Source organism: Alosa pseudoharengus, unplaced genomic scaffold (assembly GCF_046254945.1).
Source record: "Alosa pseudoharengus isolate Yale_2024_CS ecotype anadromous, Long Island Sound unplaced genomic scaffold, YU_APseudo_1.1 YU_APseudo_1.1_scf_2, whole genome shotgun sequence".
Taxonomy (NCBI): domain Eukaryota; kingdom Metazoa; phylum Chordata; class Actinopteri; order Clupeiformes; family Clupeidae; genus Alosa; species Alosa pseudoharengus.
Window position 1 is genome coordinate 18,404,884 of NW_027468663.1, and position 23,179 is coordinate 18,428,062.

The window sequence follows — 23,179 nt, forward strand, 5'->3', positions numbered from 1 at the left end:
ACGCAGTTATGTGTATATTTGTCAAACTAGGCTTTCAGCTCAGATTTTGTGCGCGTTCTCGGTGTTCTGATGATGTTGGCCAATCGCGAAACTTGGAGACGCACAAGACCGCCAATAATAAAAACGATTACTTCCGCATTAAAACCACATAATTTTCATTGTCCTGCCGGCGGGACGGTTACCCCCCTCCTCCACCAACATTCTAAATCAATTGTATGCACCATATTGCTATGGAACATAGTAATGTTATACACCATTTTAAAGCTTTGACTCTTGGGAATCCAAAAATGACAACTTTTCTCATGTACAATTTGTATAGTCCTTTACATTCTCAGATTAATCTTATTATGTCTCAATTAAATTTGATTCAAAATGCCCCCCCCCCCCCCCCACCCCCGCTTTTGGTGCTACCCTGACTTCTGGCTGCAGTATAGCTGCAGCACAATAAGTAAATGCAACATATTGGGTACTGAAATATTCACAAAAATCCATAGAAATTGAATCTTCATGTTGTGTTATCCAATATTAGTTGTACAGATGTATAGTCTATCTTATACACACTCATTGAACCAACAAAGTAAATGCAAAAATAGAGACTTTTTTGTAATCATTCCATATTTAGTGTAGTCATTCCATATCAGAAACCCTGAAGTATAATCCAAATACAAGCATGAAACCTTAATGTGTTACCTTTCATTTGAGACCAGGATTATGCTTCTACACAAAGGGGTTCATGTGCAGTAAGCATTTGATTGTCAGTATGCATTTTGGAAAACAAAAAGTCCTATGGGGAGTTTCCATATGCATTTTACAAAACGCATGAGCATACCTTGGCAAATAATAGTCTAAAGCACTCATATTTTCATTCTATATTGATCTACTTTTGCACACAACTTCACAAGACCTGGTGCTAGGGCTCAGTTGTGTTTCTGAGTCATATCAAGTGACCTAGAGGGCTGAAATGTGGTCAGTTCAGAGATGCTTGTAATCCGGCAGAAAGAAAAAACTATATTCTATCCTCTGTAACTCTTTGTGAGTACATCACACATTTATTTTGACTGTTTCCTACGAAAACTAGAGGTTGTCCGCTTTCTATAGAGGTCCAACATTTGATGGTAGGCCCCAGAAGAGGTGGGAACAATGCCCTTGTAAATAGGCACAGTGCAATTTCAGGCAAAAAAAATATTTTTGAGATTTAAAGAGTTTTAAAGGACGACAGCGTAATCTATGGTGTTATTTTTCAGTTTTTAGTTCAACAACAAATAAATCGGTGGTAATGACATGTTTTATAAACGTTCATATTAATGGAATATTTGCACGTGCAACGGTGTTAAATGCACCTGCGAGATTAAAAAAGTTTGGATAGGCGGAGTGTCCCCTGTAACATACATGACAGAATCTTACACGTGATATAACTTTTGTTTTTCCAAGATAATTGATTGGTCAGCAGCACAATTTGAGTTTTAACTTAGCACAAAACCTCCTCCCAACCAGGTTTGGTTGCCAGCATAAGATGGTGATATAGCGATGCTAAAAGAGAGCGACTTTCGTGTGACAGCTAACCCAGGCTTTGAGCGCAACATACCTCGCTAACCCACTAATCGAGGTTTGTAGTACACCCCACAGGTTGTTTTTGTTGTCGTTCTTGGAGCCTAGGCTGTCTACAGATATCGCGTTTTTTTACAGTGCAGGACACAGACAGCTAGCCAGGGGCGGAGCTTGAGGGGGTGCGGGGGACCCGCAGGGGCCCGGTGCGAGGGCGCCCCTCCCCCACCTCCGGGTTAAGGTGGGACGGGCCTCTCCCACAGCACAAGGCTCATGCAAACGGTTTCTTTTCAATCATTTTCATCAGAGTGGGACGTATTAGGCTTATAGGTGCCCCAGTCAGGACGAGTTATGACTCACGGTTGCTGAAAAGTTTTGAAATTTACTTTGATGATTTAGTAGGTGTAAAATATTGAATAAAATGTTCTGCTGTATGACTGGCTTTATTTTAACTCTCATATTGAACTTTACGACGTGCAATTATTAGGGGTCATAGCCTAATGTTTTTGTTGTTCTCTTGGTTGTACGTTTGATGGACTTCAAAATTAGGCCCATAGTTGCTCTCTGTGGCGCTGACGCTTGTAAGACCCGCTGTTGCGGGCATGTGTAGCCTATGTTGTAAAATTATGTTATGATGAGTTTAATAAAGGGCCCGGTCATGTGCCCCGCCCCCGGCCCGGCTCTGACTTGTTCCCCCACTGCAGCTAGCGGTTGGTTAGGTGCTGTTTGCAGTAAGTGACATAAAATGTTTTAGCCTAAATAACGTGTGGCATCGCTTAGAGCACCTCTAACTCAAGAAAATTGCGATTCCCTTTTCACATTTCTCCACAAAGCAATAAAGTGGACTGGAGCTGGCAATGATCTGGTACAAATATAGTGATTTGATCTGTCGGTTAACTTACCGTGGCGCACTGATCTGAAAGACGTGTTTATGCAGGCTCATTTTGCTCCCCAGCCCTCTGTCACCGTCACTTTCCCTGCGTGTGTATGTGTTTGCCAATTTGATGAGATGGAATGGTAATAAATCAAGGGCATGTAATAATTGATTAATGACCCGTTTGACATTTCATCCTTCTTCAATGTCATTTCATAATGTCAAATCGGAGCTTCTCTTTGGAACAATAAACAAGCAATGTCTTTATTGAAGTCAAAATATCGAAATGATTTAATATTGTATACAATGAATAGTAATACGATTTGGTTTGGGTATGCTGCCTTCAGCTCAAGCTTTCGTTGGTTCCTCTAGTGGTGTCATACCCACTTTAATTTTCCTTTTGGCTTGAAAGGCTGTAAAAATGTCACACCTGTCAAAACAACCAAGTCTCAACAGGTCCGATCTAAATTGACACCTGCTATCAGGCGAGGTGTGCAATATCAACCTTAGCTTCGCACTTTCAGTGAGGAATCTGCTGAGAAATAATGAGCCAGTAGGCTATCACATTACAGCTGTGCCTTTTTTGCTTTTGATTAACTGTATTCATCTGTATTGAATTCCGTACCAGTAGACCACATAAAAGGACACATTTAAGTGTTTTTTAATGACTTACAAAATGGCTTACAAGAGTGCGGTCTTCTTCTATACAATGGCTTGTGGTTAAAACACAGCTGTCTGGAACCCCCACAACCACCAGAGTTCTACACTGACTGTGTGAGCAGACAGGGTTAAAGCGGAGCTAGTAATCAAGGATCTTTGGTGTGAGGTCTACAAATCAGCAACTGGAAGATAGTATGGACTAGACACAAGTGCTGATGGCTAAAAGACATCTACATGTACTATAGTCAGATTTAGATATGACCGTGGTGGCTGTGGGACACATTAAACAGTGTGAAAACGTGAATTGTATCTTCCACAGCAGGGAAGTTTGCTGAATTTCTCCTTGAAATCGGTCTCCTTGGGGTATGAAAAGAGCTAGGAGATGAATCTGTTAATAATCTCTACAAGCATACCTTCCCATTCAAAGACATCTCCTGTTCCAGACGTGCAGTGGAGGTAATTACAGGAACAGTTCATAGGTCATTCAGTTCAGGACCACACATGCTCCTACTGCTTCTAATTTATTTCCTCCCTTCCCTTAGGTTAGGCGAGTGCACCCTTCTGTTGAGACACCTGAGAACACTGGAGATTGCACCTCATTCTAATTCATAGCTGACTGCTCATAAGCCATTCACTGTGTGAAGGCAGTCATCCTTCCCCCCAACCAGTCAATCACGAGAGACAGCCATAATTCATTGGACTAAAGGGGACATACAATTATTTCCTGGCTCTTTGTCTGAAACATGAAAAGGGTCATAAATCGACAAGACACTAGTGTTTCTCTTTGTTGAATTTCATTTAATTCTTGTCGTTAATAATGGCAATGATAAATCTTAGTTCTATTGAGTACCGATAGAATCAATTGCTAATCTAAGGTGGCCAATAGTGAAGGAGAGAAATGAGGGTGTTGGTTTTTTGGTGGCTTGCTAGTGCCTCTCTGTGGCTCCCAGAGGAACTGCAACTTACAAACTACCACCATGCACTGAACACATTACACTGCAAGGCCAATGGAGGACAATAACTGAAGCATCACAGCTATTAAGAATGTGGCAGTTTGGCTTAATTGACTGTCTCTGTGAGTTAGAAAGGATTTTGATATTCCATCAGGTGTTGCTTTAGATATTAGATATGTTTTTTATTCTGATGTGTATAGCCTTTTGTTTATGCATTTTCTGAAACATACTGTACGTACTGTACACTATATTTGGCCTTCACTTTCGGTTGGTATCTTTGGTGTTTCACGTGGACATTTTCATGACATCAACTCAGAGACCACAGCAAAGTTGCACAGCCATCGTTTCTTCACACAAACTTTTAATCGGCAGACATCAATCACAGTTCCGCATCAGTTCACTTCTTCTACCACTGGTGCTCTGGAATCGACCCCCCCCCCCTTTGTTTTCCCCCTAGCAGGTCCTGCTACCTGCTGCTACCTGTTAATGTTGGCCAGGAGCGCAGTCCCAGCTGGTATCCGCAGGCTTCATCTGTCCATGCTCACACATCAGTCCAGCTGTCAGGATGGCCTGTGTCCAGCATAGCACACACACACACACACACACACACACACACACACACACACACACACAAAGCCATTCCACTCAAGATGACACACCTCTGCTTCATGCCAACTGTGAGCCCTGAGAAGTTCCAGTGAACCAGCAAGTAAGATTATAAGATTTTTCCAGTGAACCATCAGAAAGATTAATTCGATTATTTAATCCAAATCTCAATATCTGTCAAAATATTGCAATATTTACTTTCACAATATCTGTCAGAAAAAAACACAATGATTTTCCCAAATCATTCATCATTTCCAGTGAACCATCAAGACAGTGTAAGAAGGCCTGAATGAGTCTGTCCAACAGCAGATAAATTGCCCCATAATGTTTTAATAAATTTTTTGGGTTTTTTTGCATTTCACTCCTACTGCAGGCATGACCTGATAGGGCTTGGAAATACCTAGTTTCAGTTTCCTCTTTTTGTATTAAGGTTGTGCTACTATGTTGTTTCAGCAGTGAAATTGAGGCCTATGACAGCACACAGTGAATTGTGTGGATTATGCAGACAAGAGACATTAAATTGTTGGAAAAACGTATTTAAACTTATATAAACGTATTTAGCCGAACTAACCTCCTTTACCTAATCCAGAGCATGTTCACTGATTTTAATCAAATTGTGCTTCTGGCAGGGACAGATGGAAGGTTTACAACACAGAAGGATCCAAGGAGCAGAACAGAGGCACCCTTGAATTAGGAGGAACTAGGGACCCAGGATCCCTTAATGGCTATTTTAATCAAAACACAAATATTCTAATTAATAATAATAATAATAATAAATAATACATGCATTGTGAAATTCATTGAAATGTCTCTCTGCCGTAGCCTGACGAGCTAGACCCACATTAAAATGTAGGGTCTGGGCACTCACCGTTCGCAGTGCTCAGTCCGAGGGGCGGGATAATCGGTTGTCTTTCAAATTGTCTCTGCACGCAATAGGACAGCGCTATGAGTCCCATGCGTTTCCCACCAGCAGAGCTAGTTGGCTAGTTCAAACTTTTGCCAACTTAATAAAATCTTAACTCGTGTCACACTGTTTGCCAACAGCAACATTATCTTATTTGTTTTCAAGTAGCGGGGAATTCAAGCCAAACCGTTGCAACTCTGCCATCAATCATTATGTTAAGCCCGCCTAACGACTCTATACACGATTTGATTGGCCTGATAGAAGTTTAATTTTTCGAGCTCACAAGCCAACGGAGAGTTGCTAGACTAGCCCTGGCAGCAAATGTAACTTGCTGCCGCTAGGGAGCGTCTAGATTTCTAGGCTATCTCTGCCGTTCAAACACTGATTCTGCAAATAGGAAACACAAAGTGTCTTGGACTGGCTGGGCTATATACATTTAGCCAATCAACACATTGCTTTGAGAGCACATGAGAAGACAGTGTCATTTTAATGAAGTTTTGAGCTCAAATATCAATAAGCTTTTGCTAGAATTTGTGAATGCAGTCATTATCTGTAGGCAGCAAAGCATTACTGCAAGAAATCCCATTGTCCATATTTCAGAGTAGCCAAATGTCATATTATATTAACCAGAACTGTGTCATTGCTTGACAGTCAAGTTGATCAGGATTAACAGAATGAGACAGACACCAAATTAATTATTAACAAGTACACAAGTGTATTTATTTACGCAAGCAATTTTTGTTCCTACTGTTCAAAAAAAGCCACTGTCAAGCTGTTGGCACACTTATGTACAAAACAGAGTCATTTTACAGCCTGCTACAAAGCATTCTTAGTGATAGTACAAAAGACTAATACGAGGAGGAAGCTGAAAGCATTGTCTGGTTATCAATACTGAATGCGCAACGTCATAACAAGTATCAGTTTAAGACATGGTTTGAAAATCATTACAACCTATAGAAGGACACAAATCAAACACTACAACCTAATATATTTAGCTTTTAATACTGTTATCGAAGGAGCCATTATACTGCACATATAAGAAAACAGTTGACCCAGCAAGACAGTCAAAGTGTAGAAATTAAAACCAAAAGAAAGAAGGAAAGTACGTTTGAATAAAACTATTACCATTATATGCATAACCATGCCACAATTAACAACTAGATACAGTCTTTCACCTAATACATTTTTCAGGTTGTAAACCAAATGTTGCATAACTACTGTAGGACTAGTGTTTAGTTTTGAATTCAAATGCACTTACACCAAGAAAGAGCTCACAATGGTCAATAAGTGCTCAAGAAACTAGCTTTTTTTCTTGTCTTTTTTTCATTTATTATGTCACTGACAAAAATATCATGAGATGCTGCCCTACAAACCTAGAGCAGTAAACTGGGAAAGGCAAGACTGAGCCAAAACATTATGTTTAGTCCTCTATGGTCCATGAATAATACCTACTGTTTTCTTTTCTCCTTGTCTTCTTAGTTGTACTTTTACTTGTTTTATTTGTTAACATTTAATTACATATCCTCAATAATTTAACCAATGTTAGACTTAGTGTTCAGTGATATTCAGATGTTTTCCCAAAAGCACCAGAGGGACCAGATGGTACTGTAGATTTGTCAGCTTGCCACTAGGTTTAGTTTCTTTTTGTTAGCTTATAACTCTGAAATGGACATACTCACAAGATTACCACTCAACTTTGACCACTGGGACGTGTGTGTGTGTTAAGCTCCTATGAAATGACCTGAAGTGTTTTGACATACAGTATATGTATATATTTATATAGATATGTATATACAGTGCAGAGCAGTGACTAGTTTATGTCTGGTTATTTCTAATGTTAAAAAAGTTCAGCTAAAACGTAGAAATAAAAATACCATAATAAAAATGTTATTTGCACGTGAGTATGGCTTGCAATGGATGAGAAAACGATTATCTACAGAGTCTATCCAAGGCAAATCCTAGAAGGCCAATCTATCAGACTTTCCAGTACATCATAGTTCCCCCATTTTTTTCATCTGACCTCTTCAGCATCGCCAACACGCTCACCTTTCTGATGACTTACCAGTAAAGCGATCATCAACTTCACAGTCTATCAAACACTGTTATTGACAAAGCATCAATCAAAGCACCACAGCTCCAGTTAACACTTAACAGCTAGCGTATAGTTCTGACAGTTAGGCCAAGCTACAGTAGAGCAGTATGAAAAAAGTCACTTTACGGTACTTTTTTAAAATCCCTGGCACTCCCAACCAATAAAGAATTTGCTGGAAAAGAATCTGTACATTGTTTATACTGTTGGTGCTTACCTTTCGGAAGCGTATGCAATTCTACCTGTAAATCATACAAGTTTGGTCACATTTTGGTCTAGTAAGTCACAAAGAAACGAAAAAGAGGGGAAAATGTGTGAATGTAGGAGTGGAGCCCTGTTTGAAATGTGTTTGAGGACCCTCAAAAATCAGTCCCAAAAAAAAAGTCCAAAAAAGTGGTGTCACATTAACTTGTCAGCTTTAACCAAGGTTGAAATGAAGTGAAAACTGTATGGACTTTAGATTGGCGTGAAATTAAGCCATGACCTAATGAAAGTGACCAACTCACATTGTGTGCTTTCAGGAAAAGTGTGCCGTCTCTGGTATGGAGAGAACAAAAAATGAATGGGAGGTAGAGAAAAAGAGAAAATCGGAAGGAAAACCACAAGAAAGACTTGGTATAAGACATAGAAGAAATAGAAAAAAAAATGCAAATCTCAAATCCCCGATATAAGTGAAGGGCAGTCAGACAGGTATCCATGGAGGAAGTACTTGGACGACCTCCGAGACCAGACAGACAGGTGGCCACGGAGGAAGCACTGGACGACCTCCGAGACCAACATTCTCTGTCACACCCGTAAGCACAAAAGTAAGTGAAAGACATTCACCCGACCCACCCACACCACCCCTATTCACCCAGGCAAACAATAACATCAGAGACTATAGCAAGTGCAGATGTCTATGTATGTGTGTCTTTCTGTGTCCATGTGTGTGCAGGAAAGGGGGCGCATGCGTGTGTGTGTGTGTGCACGTGTGTGTGTGTGTTTGCGTGCATGTCTTTTGTACGTGTCAGTATGGAGATGTGCTTTATGTGTAGGCGTTCAGCCGTTCTTTAGAGCGAGTCGAATGGATGTCGTGCAGTTCCTGCTCCTCCTTGGACTTGATGTCCTCGTATTTCTGCATCCGGCAAGCGTCCTTCACATAAGCCCAGTTAGCGGACAGCACCATTAGGTAGTGGACCTGGGGGAGCACAGTGGTTAGAATGGTTAGAGGATTATCAGGGAGAGAGAGAGAGAAAGAGAGAGAAAGAAAGAAATAGAGAGAGAGAGATTGCACGGCATCCTGCGCACACATGAATGGAATTATTAGGGTATAAACCATTAACCGTTATTAGTTTCCAGTAATCATTAAAAACACCAAAGCACCATTATCCAGTCATCCAAATTGTATAAACATTGTAGATTAATTATCAGCTTTTATTAGTTGTTTCTTCTGTAGTTTTGCTTTTGACCGTTACGTAGGAAGGGGCAGTTACAGACAGGCCAGGCCACAGCATGTGTTCTTGGCTGGGGGCCAGGGAACTACTGTATGTAGTGTGGTTATTAAGGGGTAGTAAAGCGAGTTATTGTACACCCCCGTGGATGGACACATAGTCTCTTGATGGCCAGTGTGTCAGAGGAGGCTATCTCGGCTCACAGTGCTCAGTACTCAGTGACGGTCCTCTCAGAATCGGGTGCAGTACTTCCCCAAGCTCTGGGAGGCCAGGGTGACATAATTGCGGACGAGGGCCGCGATGCAAGCCGCCTATCCACCACAAACAACAGAGATGGACAGTAAGGAGAGAGAAAGAGACAGGGGTATGATTCAATTTTCACTGCTGTCTGTAAGCATTATATTCAGAATAGGCTAAGCAAAAGGCCTTCAATGGGTTTGCCAACCACAGCTTAAATATAATAATGTGACCAAAACCCTCTGAATGACTGTCTCTGACTATTGCACCCTTGTCTGATACAAATCCAAAGAACCAATAGATATTGACACTGGAGAGCTAATGGAGAGTTGATACAGTATTCTCACCCTGTCTAGCTGCTGTAAGAGGCAGCATACTTACAAGAGCTGCAATACCAGTACTCAGCACTGGGTGGCACTGCTATTCAAAAACTAAGTTAATCTGCAGAGCCGAGCACTGCACCCATAACATGTAATGATGTAATTAAATAATTAAGCGTACATCTAGCACAGCTGTTGCGCCATCTTTCAACTTTCATTATATTTTAATGCACCATTCATTTCAGTTATCTCTGGTGCTATTTTGATCCTTGGATCTTCAGTCATCTTTTGCAGTTGTAATGTTCCTTTAACTGTATGGGATATATCCAGACCTATAATCTACAAGTGTGCTAGTAATAAAACTGCTTGATATGTGTTTGTGTGAGTATATGTGGTTTTAGCAACTAAGCTGCTCCTGCTCCACACAGAGAGCGATGAATGGCTATATGTGTGTTTCACACCCTTATGCACATACGCAAAGCAGCCAGAAGGTGGCAGTACAAAACATTCAGCCACTGACTGCGGGTCTGCTGAAAGCCCCTGACCACTCCTGCCACATCAATCACTGCAAGGGAAAACATTTTCTTTTCTCCCCTTTAACGACGCCCTAAAGGGCTAAGTAGGGTTTGTTGAGAAGGCAATTAGACCTCTAATGATAATTGCCTGATTTAGATGGAAAATGATGTCTACTAAATTGTTTTGAGCTATGCCAAAGCTGTTGCTTCTAACAAACAATATTCATTATTGAATGATGGATAGCTTCGAGGCTATCTGAAATTAATGTATGCTTTTCCACATTTATATTCCTGTAACCTAAAAGTTTATACGTCTGCACATGTTCTTTTTTTGGACCTATAGCTATAGCCGTAGCCTATATGATCCCTCGCCATCTACGCGCCCTGCATTCAACACACTCCTGTCTTCTCTCCCAGTTTCCATGGCAACTGTGCCCCATGCATTTCCAATGCCGAACATCGCTCCCTCCCAAACTCCCCCCCCTTCCCTGCTTCATTTTTCACCCCCCACCCCACCTCTCCACCTCTCCATCTCTCTCCCTCTCCATCTCTCCACCTCTCCACCTCTCCACCTCTCCCTCTCGCTCTCCATCTACCTCTGCATCCTCTGCTTTTGTTCATTAATGAAGCCTCATGTAGCTACAGTGTCCTTCCATTACACAGCAAGCACACAGAGCAGGGCCACTCCTCCCAAGTACACACTACACTCTTACCGATAAGAGACACGGTGCATTCATTCCCTTAAGACAATTAATCCCAAACTATTAGCCTTTATTATGAATGCTTGTTTGAGAATTTGCTTGTTTTATCATTATATAGGGCTATTGATATCTGTGCTTTAAAGCAGAGCTTGATATGGATATGGAACACTGCTGGTAGTGTGGTGTCCTGGGTCCCCCAAAACGCTCATATCATACGAAGCAGTGGTGAGACTGACGTGTGATATATACTGTAGGATATTCAAAGCTGCTGGTGCAGCAGGGACTAAGACTGTGACATGCAACATAACCCTGATATCAACAGATCTGATAATGTATCTTGTCCCTTTTGTTTTCAGGGAGAAAAGACCCTCCCCAGTGGTCTGGTCAGCTCTCTATATACTAGCCAGAGGATGGACTGAAGAGCGCTCTCATAGATTAGATGACATTACATTACATTATATTTTAGCAGACACTTTTTGACCAAAGTGACTTACATATGTCAATTATATACAAGGGATTACATTGTCCCCAGAGCAACTTGGGGTTAAGTGCTTTGCTCAAGGGCACAACGGTGGAAGCAGGGAATTGAACCGACAACTTTTAGGCTACTAAAGCTAGCCTAGCTCCTTAACCACTACACTACCACTGCCCCAAATAGGAAGCACGAAGGATAAGATGGCTGCCCTCACCATTGCAATGACTGCAGCACCGGCCCCAGCGAGAGCGCAAATGAACAGGTGGAATGTCATGTCCAGCTGCAAGGCAAAAACAAACACAAAGGAGTCAACAACTGACCTTTACACAAGAACTGCCTCAGTGAATGCTAATAGAATGGCACAGTTTTTTTTCTCACAATTGCATGAAGAAAGAGCCTGCAATTAATCCACTTTTTATAATCGTGTAACTTACTCTAAAGAGTCATTTGTCAGATTAGATGTCACATTAGAGGTAGGTGTATGCTGTATTCTTTTGTGTTTTACAGCATCATGGTACATATTATAGGCAGGCTGCAAGGCATGCATTTGAAGTCACAGGGGCATAGGGGAGTGCTTCTCAGCTGGAGTATCATGGTGCTCTCCCTTACTGCCCTGTACCTGCAGGTGCTCACTCTGACTGGAGACAGTAACCTCAAGCAGCCAGTCACAGCTGAGGGAGTTTTATGACACTCACACATCAGGAGGAGAGAAAAGATGAAAGAGGTGTGTGTGTGAGAGAGATAGAGAGAGAGTGAGAGAGAGAGAGAGGAAGACAGAGAGATAAATGTGGAGGTATATGTATTATAAGTTGACTACTATGTATGAAAGAGGTCCATCTCAGCCAGGCCCACTCACCTCAGTCGACTCACACATTAACTTGAACTTGTCTGAGTTGGTGCACACCTTCCTCTCATCAGCAAGAGTCACAATGCCTACAAACCAGAGAAACTTGTCATTTCACTTGGCCTGCTAAAGAGTCACAATGCCTACAAACCAGAGAAACTTGTCATTTCACTTGGCCTGCTAAAGAGTCACAATGCCTACAAACCAGAGAAACTTGTCATTTCACTTGGCCTGCTAAAGAGTCACAATGCCTACAAACCAGAGAGACTTGTCAGTTCACTTAGCCTGCTAAAGAAGACCAGGTTCTACTGAGCATCTGCAGAAGCATGGCTTAATAATTCAGAACAGGCTCAACAATCTATCTGAATATTGTTTTCAATATCCGAGAACGCACAATAGTGTTTTAAGCCCCCAACGTCTTCTTCCAGGCAGCGCTGCATGGAAGGCACTACAGGGTTAGGCAAGGGTTAGAGTAAGGGTTAAAGTTAGGGTTAGGTGCCTTGAAGTTGACGGTTGCAGCCTTGCCTTGAAGTCGACGTGGGGGCTTAAAACACCATTGAGCCTCGAGAATACAGAAACCCACGGTGTGGGTGCTCTGTCCAAGAGTGAAAAAACACAAACAAATAAATAAAATAATATTTCATTTATGAACTGAATGCAACCCCCCACTTTGCGCTCCAGTGCCAAAGTGGGGGTGATTATAACTGGCGTAGCACTAGGCTGCTGTGGCAGGATGCATACCAAACTGGCGCAGGTCCAGGCACAGGTTGGCTCCCTCGTTGATGGTGCTGTTCTGACAGATGGTCCAGATGTTGAAGTACATGAAGACGGGCAGTGAGGTGAAGGCCGTCACCCCCAGCCAGGCCAGCATGAAGATGTAGGTCAGCATGATGAACTGACAAACAAAAGACCCATTACTGATAGGGAGTAACAGACCGCTCACTGCGGACAGCCGACAACAAAACTGCTCTTGTCATTTCCGATTTATTTATCCCTTATTAGCACCTAAATTAGCACCTTTACTGACTGTTGGTCAGTCATCTCCTAATGAGTTCCTGCTTACCCAGGCGCTGACGCAACGTCCGCAGGTGGTGATCTTGAAGTCTCCATACAGGTCGCGGATGGCTCCGGTCGTAAAGAAGCCCTCCACCATCAGCAAAATTCCATACACGAAGAAAGCAGCAGCCACGCCATAGATCACATACTTGAAGATGTCAATCCTGAAGGAGGGGGAGAGAGTGAACGCCCGGAGGTGAAGCCATTTCAGTAAGCAGCTGTAGCGGAACTTAGCTGACACTAATGACATTTCACGGCACCAAATTCTAGAGGAAGTCTTTAATTGACAAGGGATGTATTTGGGCCTGTCATATTTGGTGCTTATTTCTGTTTTTAATGAAGCATATTAGCAAAAGCCTTTAAATTGGGTTGTCACTATGCTCCTCTCTGAAATACCCCAGACTGTATTATTCAACAATGCAGCCATAGGCTTTTAGAAAAAGAAGAAATGTTGCTACAGCTAAGGTGAAGATGTACAAAATACAACAAACTTTGCTATTCCTGTCGACAGTCTTGGATGTCTTAAAAAATAATAAAATAAAAAATAAATAAAAAATCCAAGTCTTGGATATGTGTTTATTCTCTTTATTGTCAGAGCTTACTGTACACATATGTCTTCATTATGTTAACATATAGATGTTATTCCCATAAGTATTATAGCTGGATTGTGTGAATTGTATTCATTTTAGTCTGTAATGGTTGTTCCGGTTTAGGAGGTCTGGGATACAGACCAGGGCCCAGCTCCTGTATCACGCCCCAGTCTCCGGATATCAGCGGCTCTCTGCCACTGTGGACAGGCAGAGTTCCGGTGAGCAGGTGTGTGGCGGGCGACCTGGAGTGATTTCAGACGGCTTAATTCCCTGGGTGGGATTCTCGCCAACACGTCACACACCATCCCCAGAAAATCAATCATAGCCTGTGTGTGTAGGTGTGTGTGTGTGTGTGTGTGTGTGTGTGTGTGTGCGTGTGTGTGTGCTGCGTCAGGAGAAAATGTCCTTACTCATATTCTTAGGCAGCACCTGTCACAGTAGCCTTACTCCATACCAGGCAGGCAAGAAGTCAACAGAAATAAGCTTTTATGCTAAACCCAAATTCAAATCATTTAGCCATAGCTTAATTATATACCGGTACTGTAAAATAATACCTTATTGCAAAATACTACCATGTACCATCTTAAAAACGATGCATCCATTTTTTATTCTGACACACTCCATTTGGCAATCAGTTTTATTTTTGATAATATTGCTGCATGAACAACTTCAATTTGCACTTTCACAAATTAGTCTCACTAATGTGGCAGAGGTGGTTGCGTCAGGTTGAATAATTCATCATATGTCAGCTTTGGTTAACATGGTTTAGTTCTAGCACACCACACTACTTCACAAAGCATCTGAGTCTTTCAAAGTCCTTTCTTTAGTACAGGGAGGACCAATAAAATCAGCTGTTCACCCCACCACTTTATAAAAAATGATGCGTTCAAGTTTATAGTTTTAGAAATAATCCACTTTGGGGATATTGAGATTTTGTAGCAGGGCACTAACCTGGAGAATGTAAGGTCCTCCAGTTTAACACAAGAGGGTTCATTGATCTTACACACTGTGATATGTGTCACCTCTAGCCAGAGAAAGTGTCTTTCTAAAAAGGGCAGAGTAATTATCCACTGCATTTGGCAAAGAGGTCAGCCAACCGAGTGTCTCTGTAGCCTGAGATGGGTCAGACACATCATCGCTGCTATCGTCTAAAGCACATCAGTCAGTGTTTCTGCTGGATTCATTTTGCCTTATGTCAATGCAGTCATCTCTCTCTGAAACCTGACCGCCTCTGTGGTTGTAGAACCACAGCAGCTGTTTGCAACACTGCAGACCAAACTGTGATTGTATGGTATGTAAATACCACATGAAAATCAATACGTTGTGATCTTAAAAGTTAAAATTCCACATTTTGTCTTATATTTTGTTATACTATGCAACTAATTCATTTTTCCTTACAGTTACCATGAGTATATGTTTATGGTTATTCTCATTATTCTGTTAAATTATATTTAGTCTAATAATAATGGCATTTTTTAGTCTATTTGATTGTATTAAAAACTGTTAAATCTAACATAATTGTAATGTATATTGATGTCATTGTAAGTTGCTTTGGACAAAAGCGTCCGCTCAATAACATATTATAAACATAAACATAAACAAACATCAAATATAACTGATATAATTAAGAGATGAACTTACATGGTGAACACATCCAGAGACTCCACGGGGCCTTTGACCATCTCAAAGTAGTTCTCCAGGATGGTGACGGTCCCTGAGAGGGCCTCATGGCCACAGCCACAGAACAGGGCCACGCCGGCATACAGCAGGATGGTGGCGATGAGCGACGCGTACGGGATGCCCCCCAGGCATTTGATGCAGCACTCCAGGCACCCTGTGCACAGAGAGGACACAGCAAGCACAGCTACGTTTAGACTCGCTAAGGAAGGAGGGGTTGTTTACACAATAAGGTTGAGCATACACACTCAAGCATTGGCCTTAGTTGAAGTTTCTGACAACAGATCGGGTCTAGTAAGTGGTTTCGTACAAGCACCGATAATAAATAAACAAATATAATTAAGTACTTTTTTTCTTTGCACTGTATGCAATCTCATGTGGAGGAAGTTTGGGGGGCATATCCCTGCTTGACCCCACTTGCAATCCATCTACTGTACGCTGCTGTCAGTTAGCAAGAAGTTTAGTGTCAGTCCAACCAATCATAAAGGCTCAGCTGACAGATTTATGACCGTATTACGTAGCGTGCAAACAGTATTGATCTGACATTGTAGGCTGCAAATGGAGGCCACAGAAACCCTCGGACCAGGGAAGCCAAGATTTATGGACTGTCGTAAACAGAGCGGGGAAGCGCAAAACAAAGCGCCCAGGACCCAGCCAATCAGAGCATGCCACATTTGGAACAGATTACCGGGGTAAAGGATGTGTCCTATCAAATTTTCACTGATGATAACTGATAACAGTGTCTGCGTCCAGCGGAAGCCAGAAGGAACTGATGTTATTTGGATGTGCTGAGCAAAAAAAAAAACAAAAACACAATCACTTCCCCCCCATATGACAATGACTTGGGCAGCAAGTTTATCTCAAAAAAAAAAGGAGAAGACGGGTTCTTACATTCGTCAAAACTGACAACCAACACACACAAGTAACAGAGCCAAACCAAATAAAACAAAATAACATTTCTACTTTTGGACCGTCATAAGTCTCCCTTGGTTATATCCCTGCCTTGGTCTGCCGGGCGCTGAGATTTCCTGTAGCTCCTCCTGTCTTAGCTATTACTTGATATTAAAATCTCAGGGCAGTGGCAGCTTGTTTGTGCTGAGGCACCGCTATGGACCTGCTGTTAGTTTAAGCTAGTGTGGAGAATGTCACTTTCACTGGAGGCCCAGCTGTTGCTGAATAAATACACACCTACGCTTCACCTTGACAATGCCTGAAACTCTTTCTAAGCCCACTGCCTCAACGCTCCAGAGACTTCCAATGCCTTTGGGAATGGCTATGTCTGTGAAGTGGGGAGGGAGAGAATAGAAGTCAGCTATACCAACTCAGTCTCCCCACCCCACTCTGTCTTCAGCAAGATAGCCCAGAAAATGAGAAAGCGATAGAGAAAGAGAGAGAGAGAGAGAGATCATGTGAATGAACATATTAGAAATAGATGCACTGTCTTGTGTGTAGGATCTGGCATGTTGGTGATACTAGATGCTACCTCACACCAACATTGCTATCCTTTGGTGTTGATGTCAGTATAGCACTGTACATGTAAGTCTCTGTCTCTATCACAATCTACATCACACACACACACACACACACACACTCACACACACACACACACACACACACACACACACACACACACAGATATATGCAGACACACAAACACACACACACACAGACATATGCAGACACACACACACACGCACGCACGCACGCACACACACACACACACACACACACACACACACGCACACACACACACACACACGCCCCACAGCCATCTGGTTATGATCCCAGTGGTTTTCAGCTGCATTGATTATGCGGAGTGGTAGCAGGTATGGCTTCCCAGTGGCATGTTTAAGAGGCAGTGGGCCTCCAGAGCCGTGGGGCCTGTGTCAGATTAATGAAGAGGCAGGCCGTCTGTGCGCTTTGATCCCAGTGGGCCAGGAATCTCAGATCAATGGCCTGCTGGGACAGTCTGTCAGCAGAAAAGCCGGCTTCCGCCGCTCAGATCGTCTGGATCCAAGAACATGAAGTCATCAGCCAGCTCTCGCTCTCTCTGCTTTTACAGTAACAGGTGCTAGATCATATCAGCTGACCAGTCTACAGGGTGCACCAGCCACAATAGGCGCAGCGCTCAAAGAACAGGATGGCGAAAGAAGATCTGAATGTTAAGTGTCCTGTCTCGCGTGCAGATTTACATAGTTTAAGATCTGGAATTAAATACCTGTCAGCAACGACAGCAGTACCAGAAAGAAACTAGGCACTTGCACTCCTAGTAAGGCTGCACCTCTGAGGCAGAGCATGAGCTGAACGCTGCACTGATCATTTCAGCGCAATCTGTCTGGCCAGGCTAGAATGCTAATGTTACTGCACCACTCCACGTACGTGTCCTCATTCCACAACACTGCTGGAAACAGTCCGAGAGGTTTTCATTCAATTGGATGCCCCCAGGACTGAACTCACGAAAGCCATTGTCAGCCATTTGCAGGCAATAAAACAGGCAACTAAATTACCTAATCAATGAAGGGAGGGAAAAAAGATGACAAACTCACTATGCACTCTCTCAGAATGGATTCAGGCAGCCAGGCACTGAGGTCAGAGTAAGCAGTCTGGACTCCAAAACTAATGTGATGTGTTTATTTACCATTACACACACAGCGCAGCGCGATGGAGAGGAGATGACTGAATGCCTTACTGATGATTACATTTTTCCATTAGAATAAACACGCCATCAAGCACCAACCAGAGAAGATGGTGGCCGACTCACTGATGGATTGGTGCTACTCCTCTATGAATGATAAAAAATATGTTATTATATATGTTAAATATGTTAAATATGGATTTCCAACACATTGCCTTCCCCCATCGTAGACCTATCGGGGTGCCCTCCCATACCGTGTTGATTCTTTCTCATACTGTATATGCCCACCCCGTACCCCTCTCCCAGTGAGCTCTGCAGATAACCCCTGCTGATCCTCGCAGACATCCCCCCTCCCTATCATACGACACCCCCCCCCCCTCAACTCCGAACCCCCCGGACTGGACAATTGACTAAGCCAGATTTCCCAGCAGGAGGCAGCTACATCCCATGTTCTCTGTCTGGGGACTGCGGGACAAAAGGTACATACACACACACACACACACACACACACACACACACACACAAACACACACACACACACACACAGCCCATCCCATCCCATACATATTGGGTTAGTCAGAGCCAACTGTCTGTGTCTCACAGACGGGACCCTGTCCAGGCTGGTTAGAGCCCCCCGAGCCCTACAGACCCCTGGACTGCCCGTTAAAACAATGTCAGAGGCAGCTCTCTCTGTGGTCATGGCCCAATGATGGCCCAATCTAACCACAAAGACAGGCCCTCTGATGGGCAATCAGCGTTTAGCAAGGCCTTATGATCTCCACTGACATATGCCATGGTCAGAGCATGTTCAGATGAATACTTACAGACATGGATGAGGATCCCAGCATTCAATCCAACCTAAGATGAGCAATCAGGTTGACTGATTCAGCATTAAATTACACAAAACCCAAGGTATTAAAGGACTGGTCAGAACAACTTACAGTCCGATTTAATCCTCTACTGATCTCTCCCTCTATGTGATGACGAGTGACAAAAATCAATGCAAATTCTGATGCAAGTGAAAAAGATGCATAGAGTGGGCGGCTTGGTCAAGATCACATCCATGACTCACAAATTCACCTGCATGTGTCAAAGTGCAATATGCTTCACCCACTCACATCCTCAAGATGTCATGACTCAGCCCATACCAGTAGGGAGGCATTGCAGAGCCTTAGTTACAACTATGTGACATACTGAGTGTTAGACAAGGTGCTGCAGTGCTAATGGTGAACTGATGAGATGTTTTTTTAGGGAGAAGCAGAGTGTGACACATACACAAACACATACACACACAACAAACACACACACACACTCACGCACACACACACACAACAAACACACACACAACAAACACACACACACACACACACACACACACACACACATACACACAAACACACGCACACTCACACACACACACACACACACATACACACACACACACACACACACACACTCACACACACACACACACACACACACACACACACACACACACACACACACACACACACACACACACACACACAGTATGCGCTGGACATCCAGGCTTGCAAGGCTGTACTAGCTGCTTGAGCAGTATTTCCCCATGAGGGTGGCTGCAGCACATCTCACTATCTCTCTCTCTCTCAGTCCCTTTTTCTCTCTCTCTCAGTTCCTTTCTCACTCTCTCTCTGTATCTCTCTCTGTTTATCAGCACAGCCCCATATCTGAGGCTCAGCCCACAGGTCCAGGCTGCATGCACCTGAGCAAAAACTCATTAAAATGGTAATTCTCTAACTTCTGCCCCTTAGGAGGATAGTGAAAGGAGGGAAGTGAAGAAGAAGACATGTTAGGCACTCCTGCCAGGGAACTTTAATTAATAACACTGGAGTTGTTTGCACACATTACAGTAAAAAATAGCGCCTCGTCACAGTCCTGTGCCAAAATATCCGATAATTCTGATCTCGTGTCATAATCAACATTATCTCAATATGCTAAATATATACATACTACTCACAGTGACATTTCAATGGTCATATAATGTAAATAGACAGTCATGTAAATGCACAGTCATTTACAGTAAATCCAGATCCATGATGTTCTAAGGAGGGTATACTGTACATCCGAATGGACCAACCAACCTACCTCTATAGCAAGCATGGTTTCAGCCTAGATTAATCCTCCCCCAGCTAACCTACTGTACCAACCAACCTACCTCTATAGCAAGTGTAGCTTTCCTTCTGAGTGCTATGGTCTACAATGTACTTGTAGCTGGCCGTCCAGTGATGATGTAGACTCTACACTGGACGTCCAACCAATGAACAACAGGAAACGTTGGGAACTAATTTTAGGTAGTCATGGAACTTTGTTCCACTTTTGAATTTTTGGAAAATATATTCTGTGAATTAAACATATTGTTTATCTTTTTAAAGATCCACAGCACACCCCTCATAATTGTATGGCAGAGACCTTGTTCTCTCGATGCATTTAACAAGTACAGGCCAATTGAATCCACAATGTTCTGGAAGTTTCTCTGTGTTGATGGCCCAGTTGATTTGTTACTACACACTCCTGTATGGTTAAGCCCTTCATTGTGATTCATCCAACTGTGAAATTAGCCTTTAGCTTGTCTACTGATTTAATTATCTATTGGTACAGCACAGTGAGGGACTCATGTGTTCACTATGGCTGTTGGCATGAAAAATTGCCATATGTGAAAATACTAGCAACACAAACATAATACCCATAGCCACTAATTTCCTTTGGCAATGAGTTTATTAACTCTGCATGACTTTATATTATGAACAGTAATGGATGTATCCATGTCCACTGAACTGAGTGCTGACATTTTCTTATTAACTGCCTGCATCTGTGTGAACGGCAAATTAAATCACTCTACCCTGCCCCAGCTCTACCTATAAAGCCTCTCTCACACTGGGAGAAGAAAAACTCAATTTCTACCTAGTAAATGAAATTTGGAACTCAACAAACATCTCCAAACCAAGTTGAAGGCTTGCTTAGGGAGAGTTTGTTCAAATGTATTATTTTCTTGTCTTGTCTACAGTATTTGTGGTTGATTTTCCACCCATCCCACCTCCTCTTTTTTTATGCGGTGTCCAGCCGGCATTCTCGAGTCTGCGGATCCTCCTCTGGACAGTGCTGGACGGCTGGCTGGCGGCGCCATTCCCATTCCTCAGTGCCGTGAGTCAGAGGCAGTCTGCCTGACACGCACGGTTAGCCGCAGCCCTCGCCAGAGCTGACTGGAATACTAAACAGCAGCACCATCACCAGTAATGGGCCTGTGTGACGGGCCACCACAGATACGACACCTCTGGAGGCGGCCGCTGGTGCACGGGATGCCTTACTTTAAGGGCAGAGGCTCCAGGGTGGCAGTCCCCCTCTCACCTCATCTCACAGCAGGCCCTCACTCATCTGACTGACCAGAGCACAGACTACTCCACCACTAGTGGTTATTTGCACTGGCTCGCCTGGACGAGAGGATTGTAAACATATGATCATATGAGATAAATGATTAAAATAATATGTCATCATTCAAGGAGCAATGTTATCTTGGCTAAATGCCCCATTCCTGTTTGTTTTTGGTTTTCATTTGTTTATCTATTTCTTTATTCGGTTCTGTTGCATCTTGTGCAAACTGATCCTACATCCACTTGTCATCTCATGGAGTTATTGGTACCGCTGTAGTAATTGCTGTCTGCTCTGTGTGCATGTGAGTGATAGCATGGTGATGTGTCGACTGTGTTTGTACACCTTGTCATTAATCCTGACAGGCGTTCCTCAGCAAACAGTTTGGGTGTCTCCAATGGCGGCTTGTGCCTGATGGATCACAAAAGGCTCCGAATACGGCTCCATAAATGTCATGGAGCTAACAGGTACACAGGACAGAAATTACGCTCCACCTTAAACCCTGTGAGTTATGGACACTGGGACATCTACAATTAGTGTTCCGTTTGCTCAAGCCATAATTCTGATTCACAGCCCAGGATAGTGTTTTTGTTTAATGCCAGACACACACACACACACACACACACACACACACACACACACACACACACACACACACATACATAGACAGAGGGAGAGAGAGAGTGAGAGAGGGGGGTGGGAGAGAGAGGAAAATACCCACACACATAAAATACTCTCCCTTGCGCAAGCACATTTTTGGCGTGTCTGTTGAGGAGTAGACCTGCTGATAGGCAGAGAAGCTGTGCTATCACTTCATCACAGTCTCTGACAGCCCTACACAATGAAACCTAAAGGAGCCAGCAAGGGTAAGAGCCCTTGCATTGACAACTGCATACTGTCTTTCTTAAGCCATCGTTACTCAATCTTCAGTCGAATAGCCAAGAGGCTACTTCAACCCTGTCAATATGAAGTGCCTTGCTAGCAGAGACACAAGAGGAAATGATTGAAATGTTGCTACATGATCAGAACATGCAAGGGTGAAACATATTTCCCTCTCCCTTTGGCTATCTTTTTTAAGCATTTAAATCCCATAATGCACCAGTACTGCCCTGAAAACTCCCGCAATGCTTTCACCACAGGGGGCTGCCAGTGTAAGATCCAAAATGTATTTTCCCTTGACATCTCTTGAGCAGCATGGCTTAATGTTTTGCATTATTATTTCTGAACATGCAGAGTTTCCATGGTTGCAAATGCATCACTGTTCAGAAGCATTCCTGTTTTTTTTATTCCGTTTTTGTATTTAAATGCCTGTGGGTTGCATCTGACAACATGATAATGTAACTGGACGGGGTGACCTTTTTAAAGGTAAACTAAAGATAAACCTGATTTTCTTGGCTATTTAATTGTGCCATGTAATTAGAACACAAAGACAAATCCCCACAAGCCAAGTAGTCATGCACTAACAAGGCTGTGAAGGTAAAATCAAATTACTTTGTTGCCTTCTCTTCAAGCATCTTGTTAAGGACACGACAGGCACAACACAGCAATCATCTGAATTAGGTTCCCCCCACCATTACACAACAGAGGTGCAATGGAACAATGAGATACAATATGAAATTACCCTGTTTATTCTGACTGTTCTCAAATGATCACAGCAGGG

At 42.9% G+C, this 23,179-nt stretch overlaps 1 protein-coding gene across 2 annotated transcripts; it reads right to left on the minus strand.

Annotated features, from left to right (window-relative positions):
* Positions 1–6,257: 6,257 nt before the first annotated feature.
* gpm6ab (glycoprotein M6Ab) lies at positions 6,258–15,590 on the minus strand. Of its 2 annotated transcripts, XR_012988582.1 has the most exons (7): positions 15,441–15,590; positions 13,217–13,373; positions 12,895–13,048; positions 12,166–12,242; positions 11,524–11,589; positions 8,397–8,808; positions 6,258–8,349 (listed from the first exon to the last, which is right to left on the minus strand). XR_012988582.1 is itself a non-coding variant. In XM_076294011.1 (6 exons), the coding sequence occupies exons 1-6, from the start codon at positions 15,479–15,481 to the stop codon at positions 8,656–8,658; spliced, it is 648 nt and encodes a 215-aa protein (XP_076150126.1). In that variant the 5' UTR covers positions 15,482–15,590; the 3' UTR covers positions 6,258–8,655. The 2 variants fall into 2 exon arrangements, 1 of the variants encoding a protein (XP_076150126.1); XM_076294011.1 differs by having other exon boundaries at positions 6,258–8,808.
* Between the last annotated feature and the right edge of the window lie 7,589 nt (positions 15,591–23,179).

Excerpts from the sequence above, each read along its gene's own strand:
- gpm6ab (XM_076294011.1), bottom strand. The coding sequence starts at position 15,481 with ATGGTCAAAGGCCCCGTGGAGTCTCTGGATGTGTTCACCAT. Across the intron at positions 13,049-13,216 it reads GACGTTGCGTCAGCGCCTGG|TTCATCATGCTGACCTACAT; the intron begins GTAAGCAGGAAC and ends TTTGTTTGTCAG. Across the intron at positions 11,590-12,165 it reads TAATGTGTGAGTCGACTGAG|CTGGACATGACATTCCACCT; the intron begins GTGAGTGGGCCT and ends TTTGCCTTGCAG.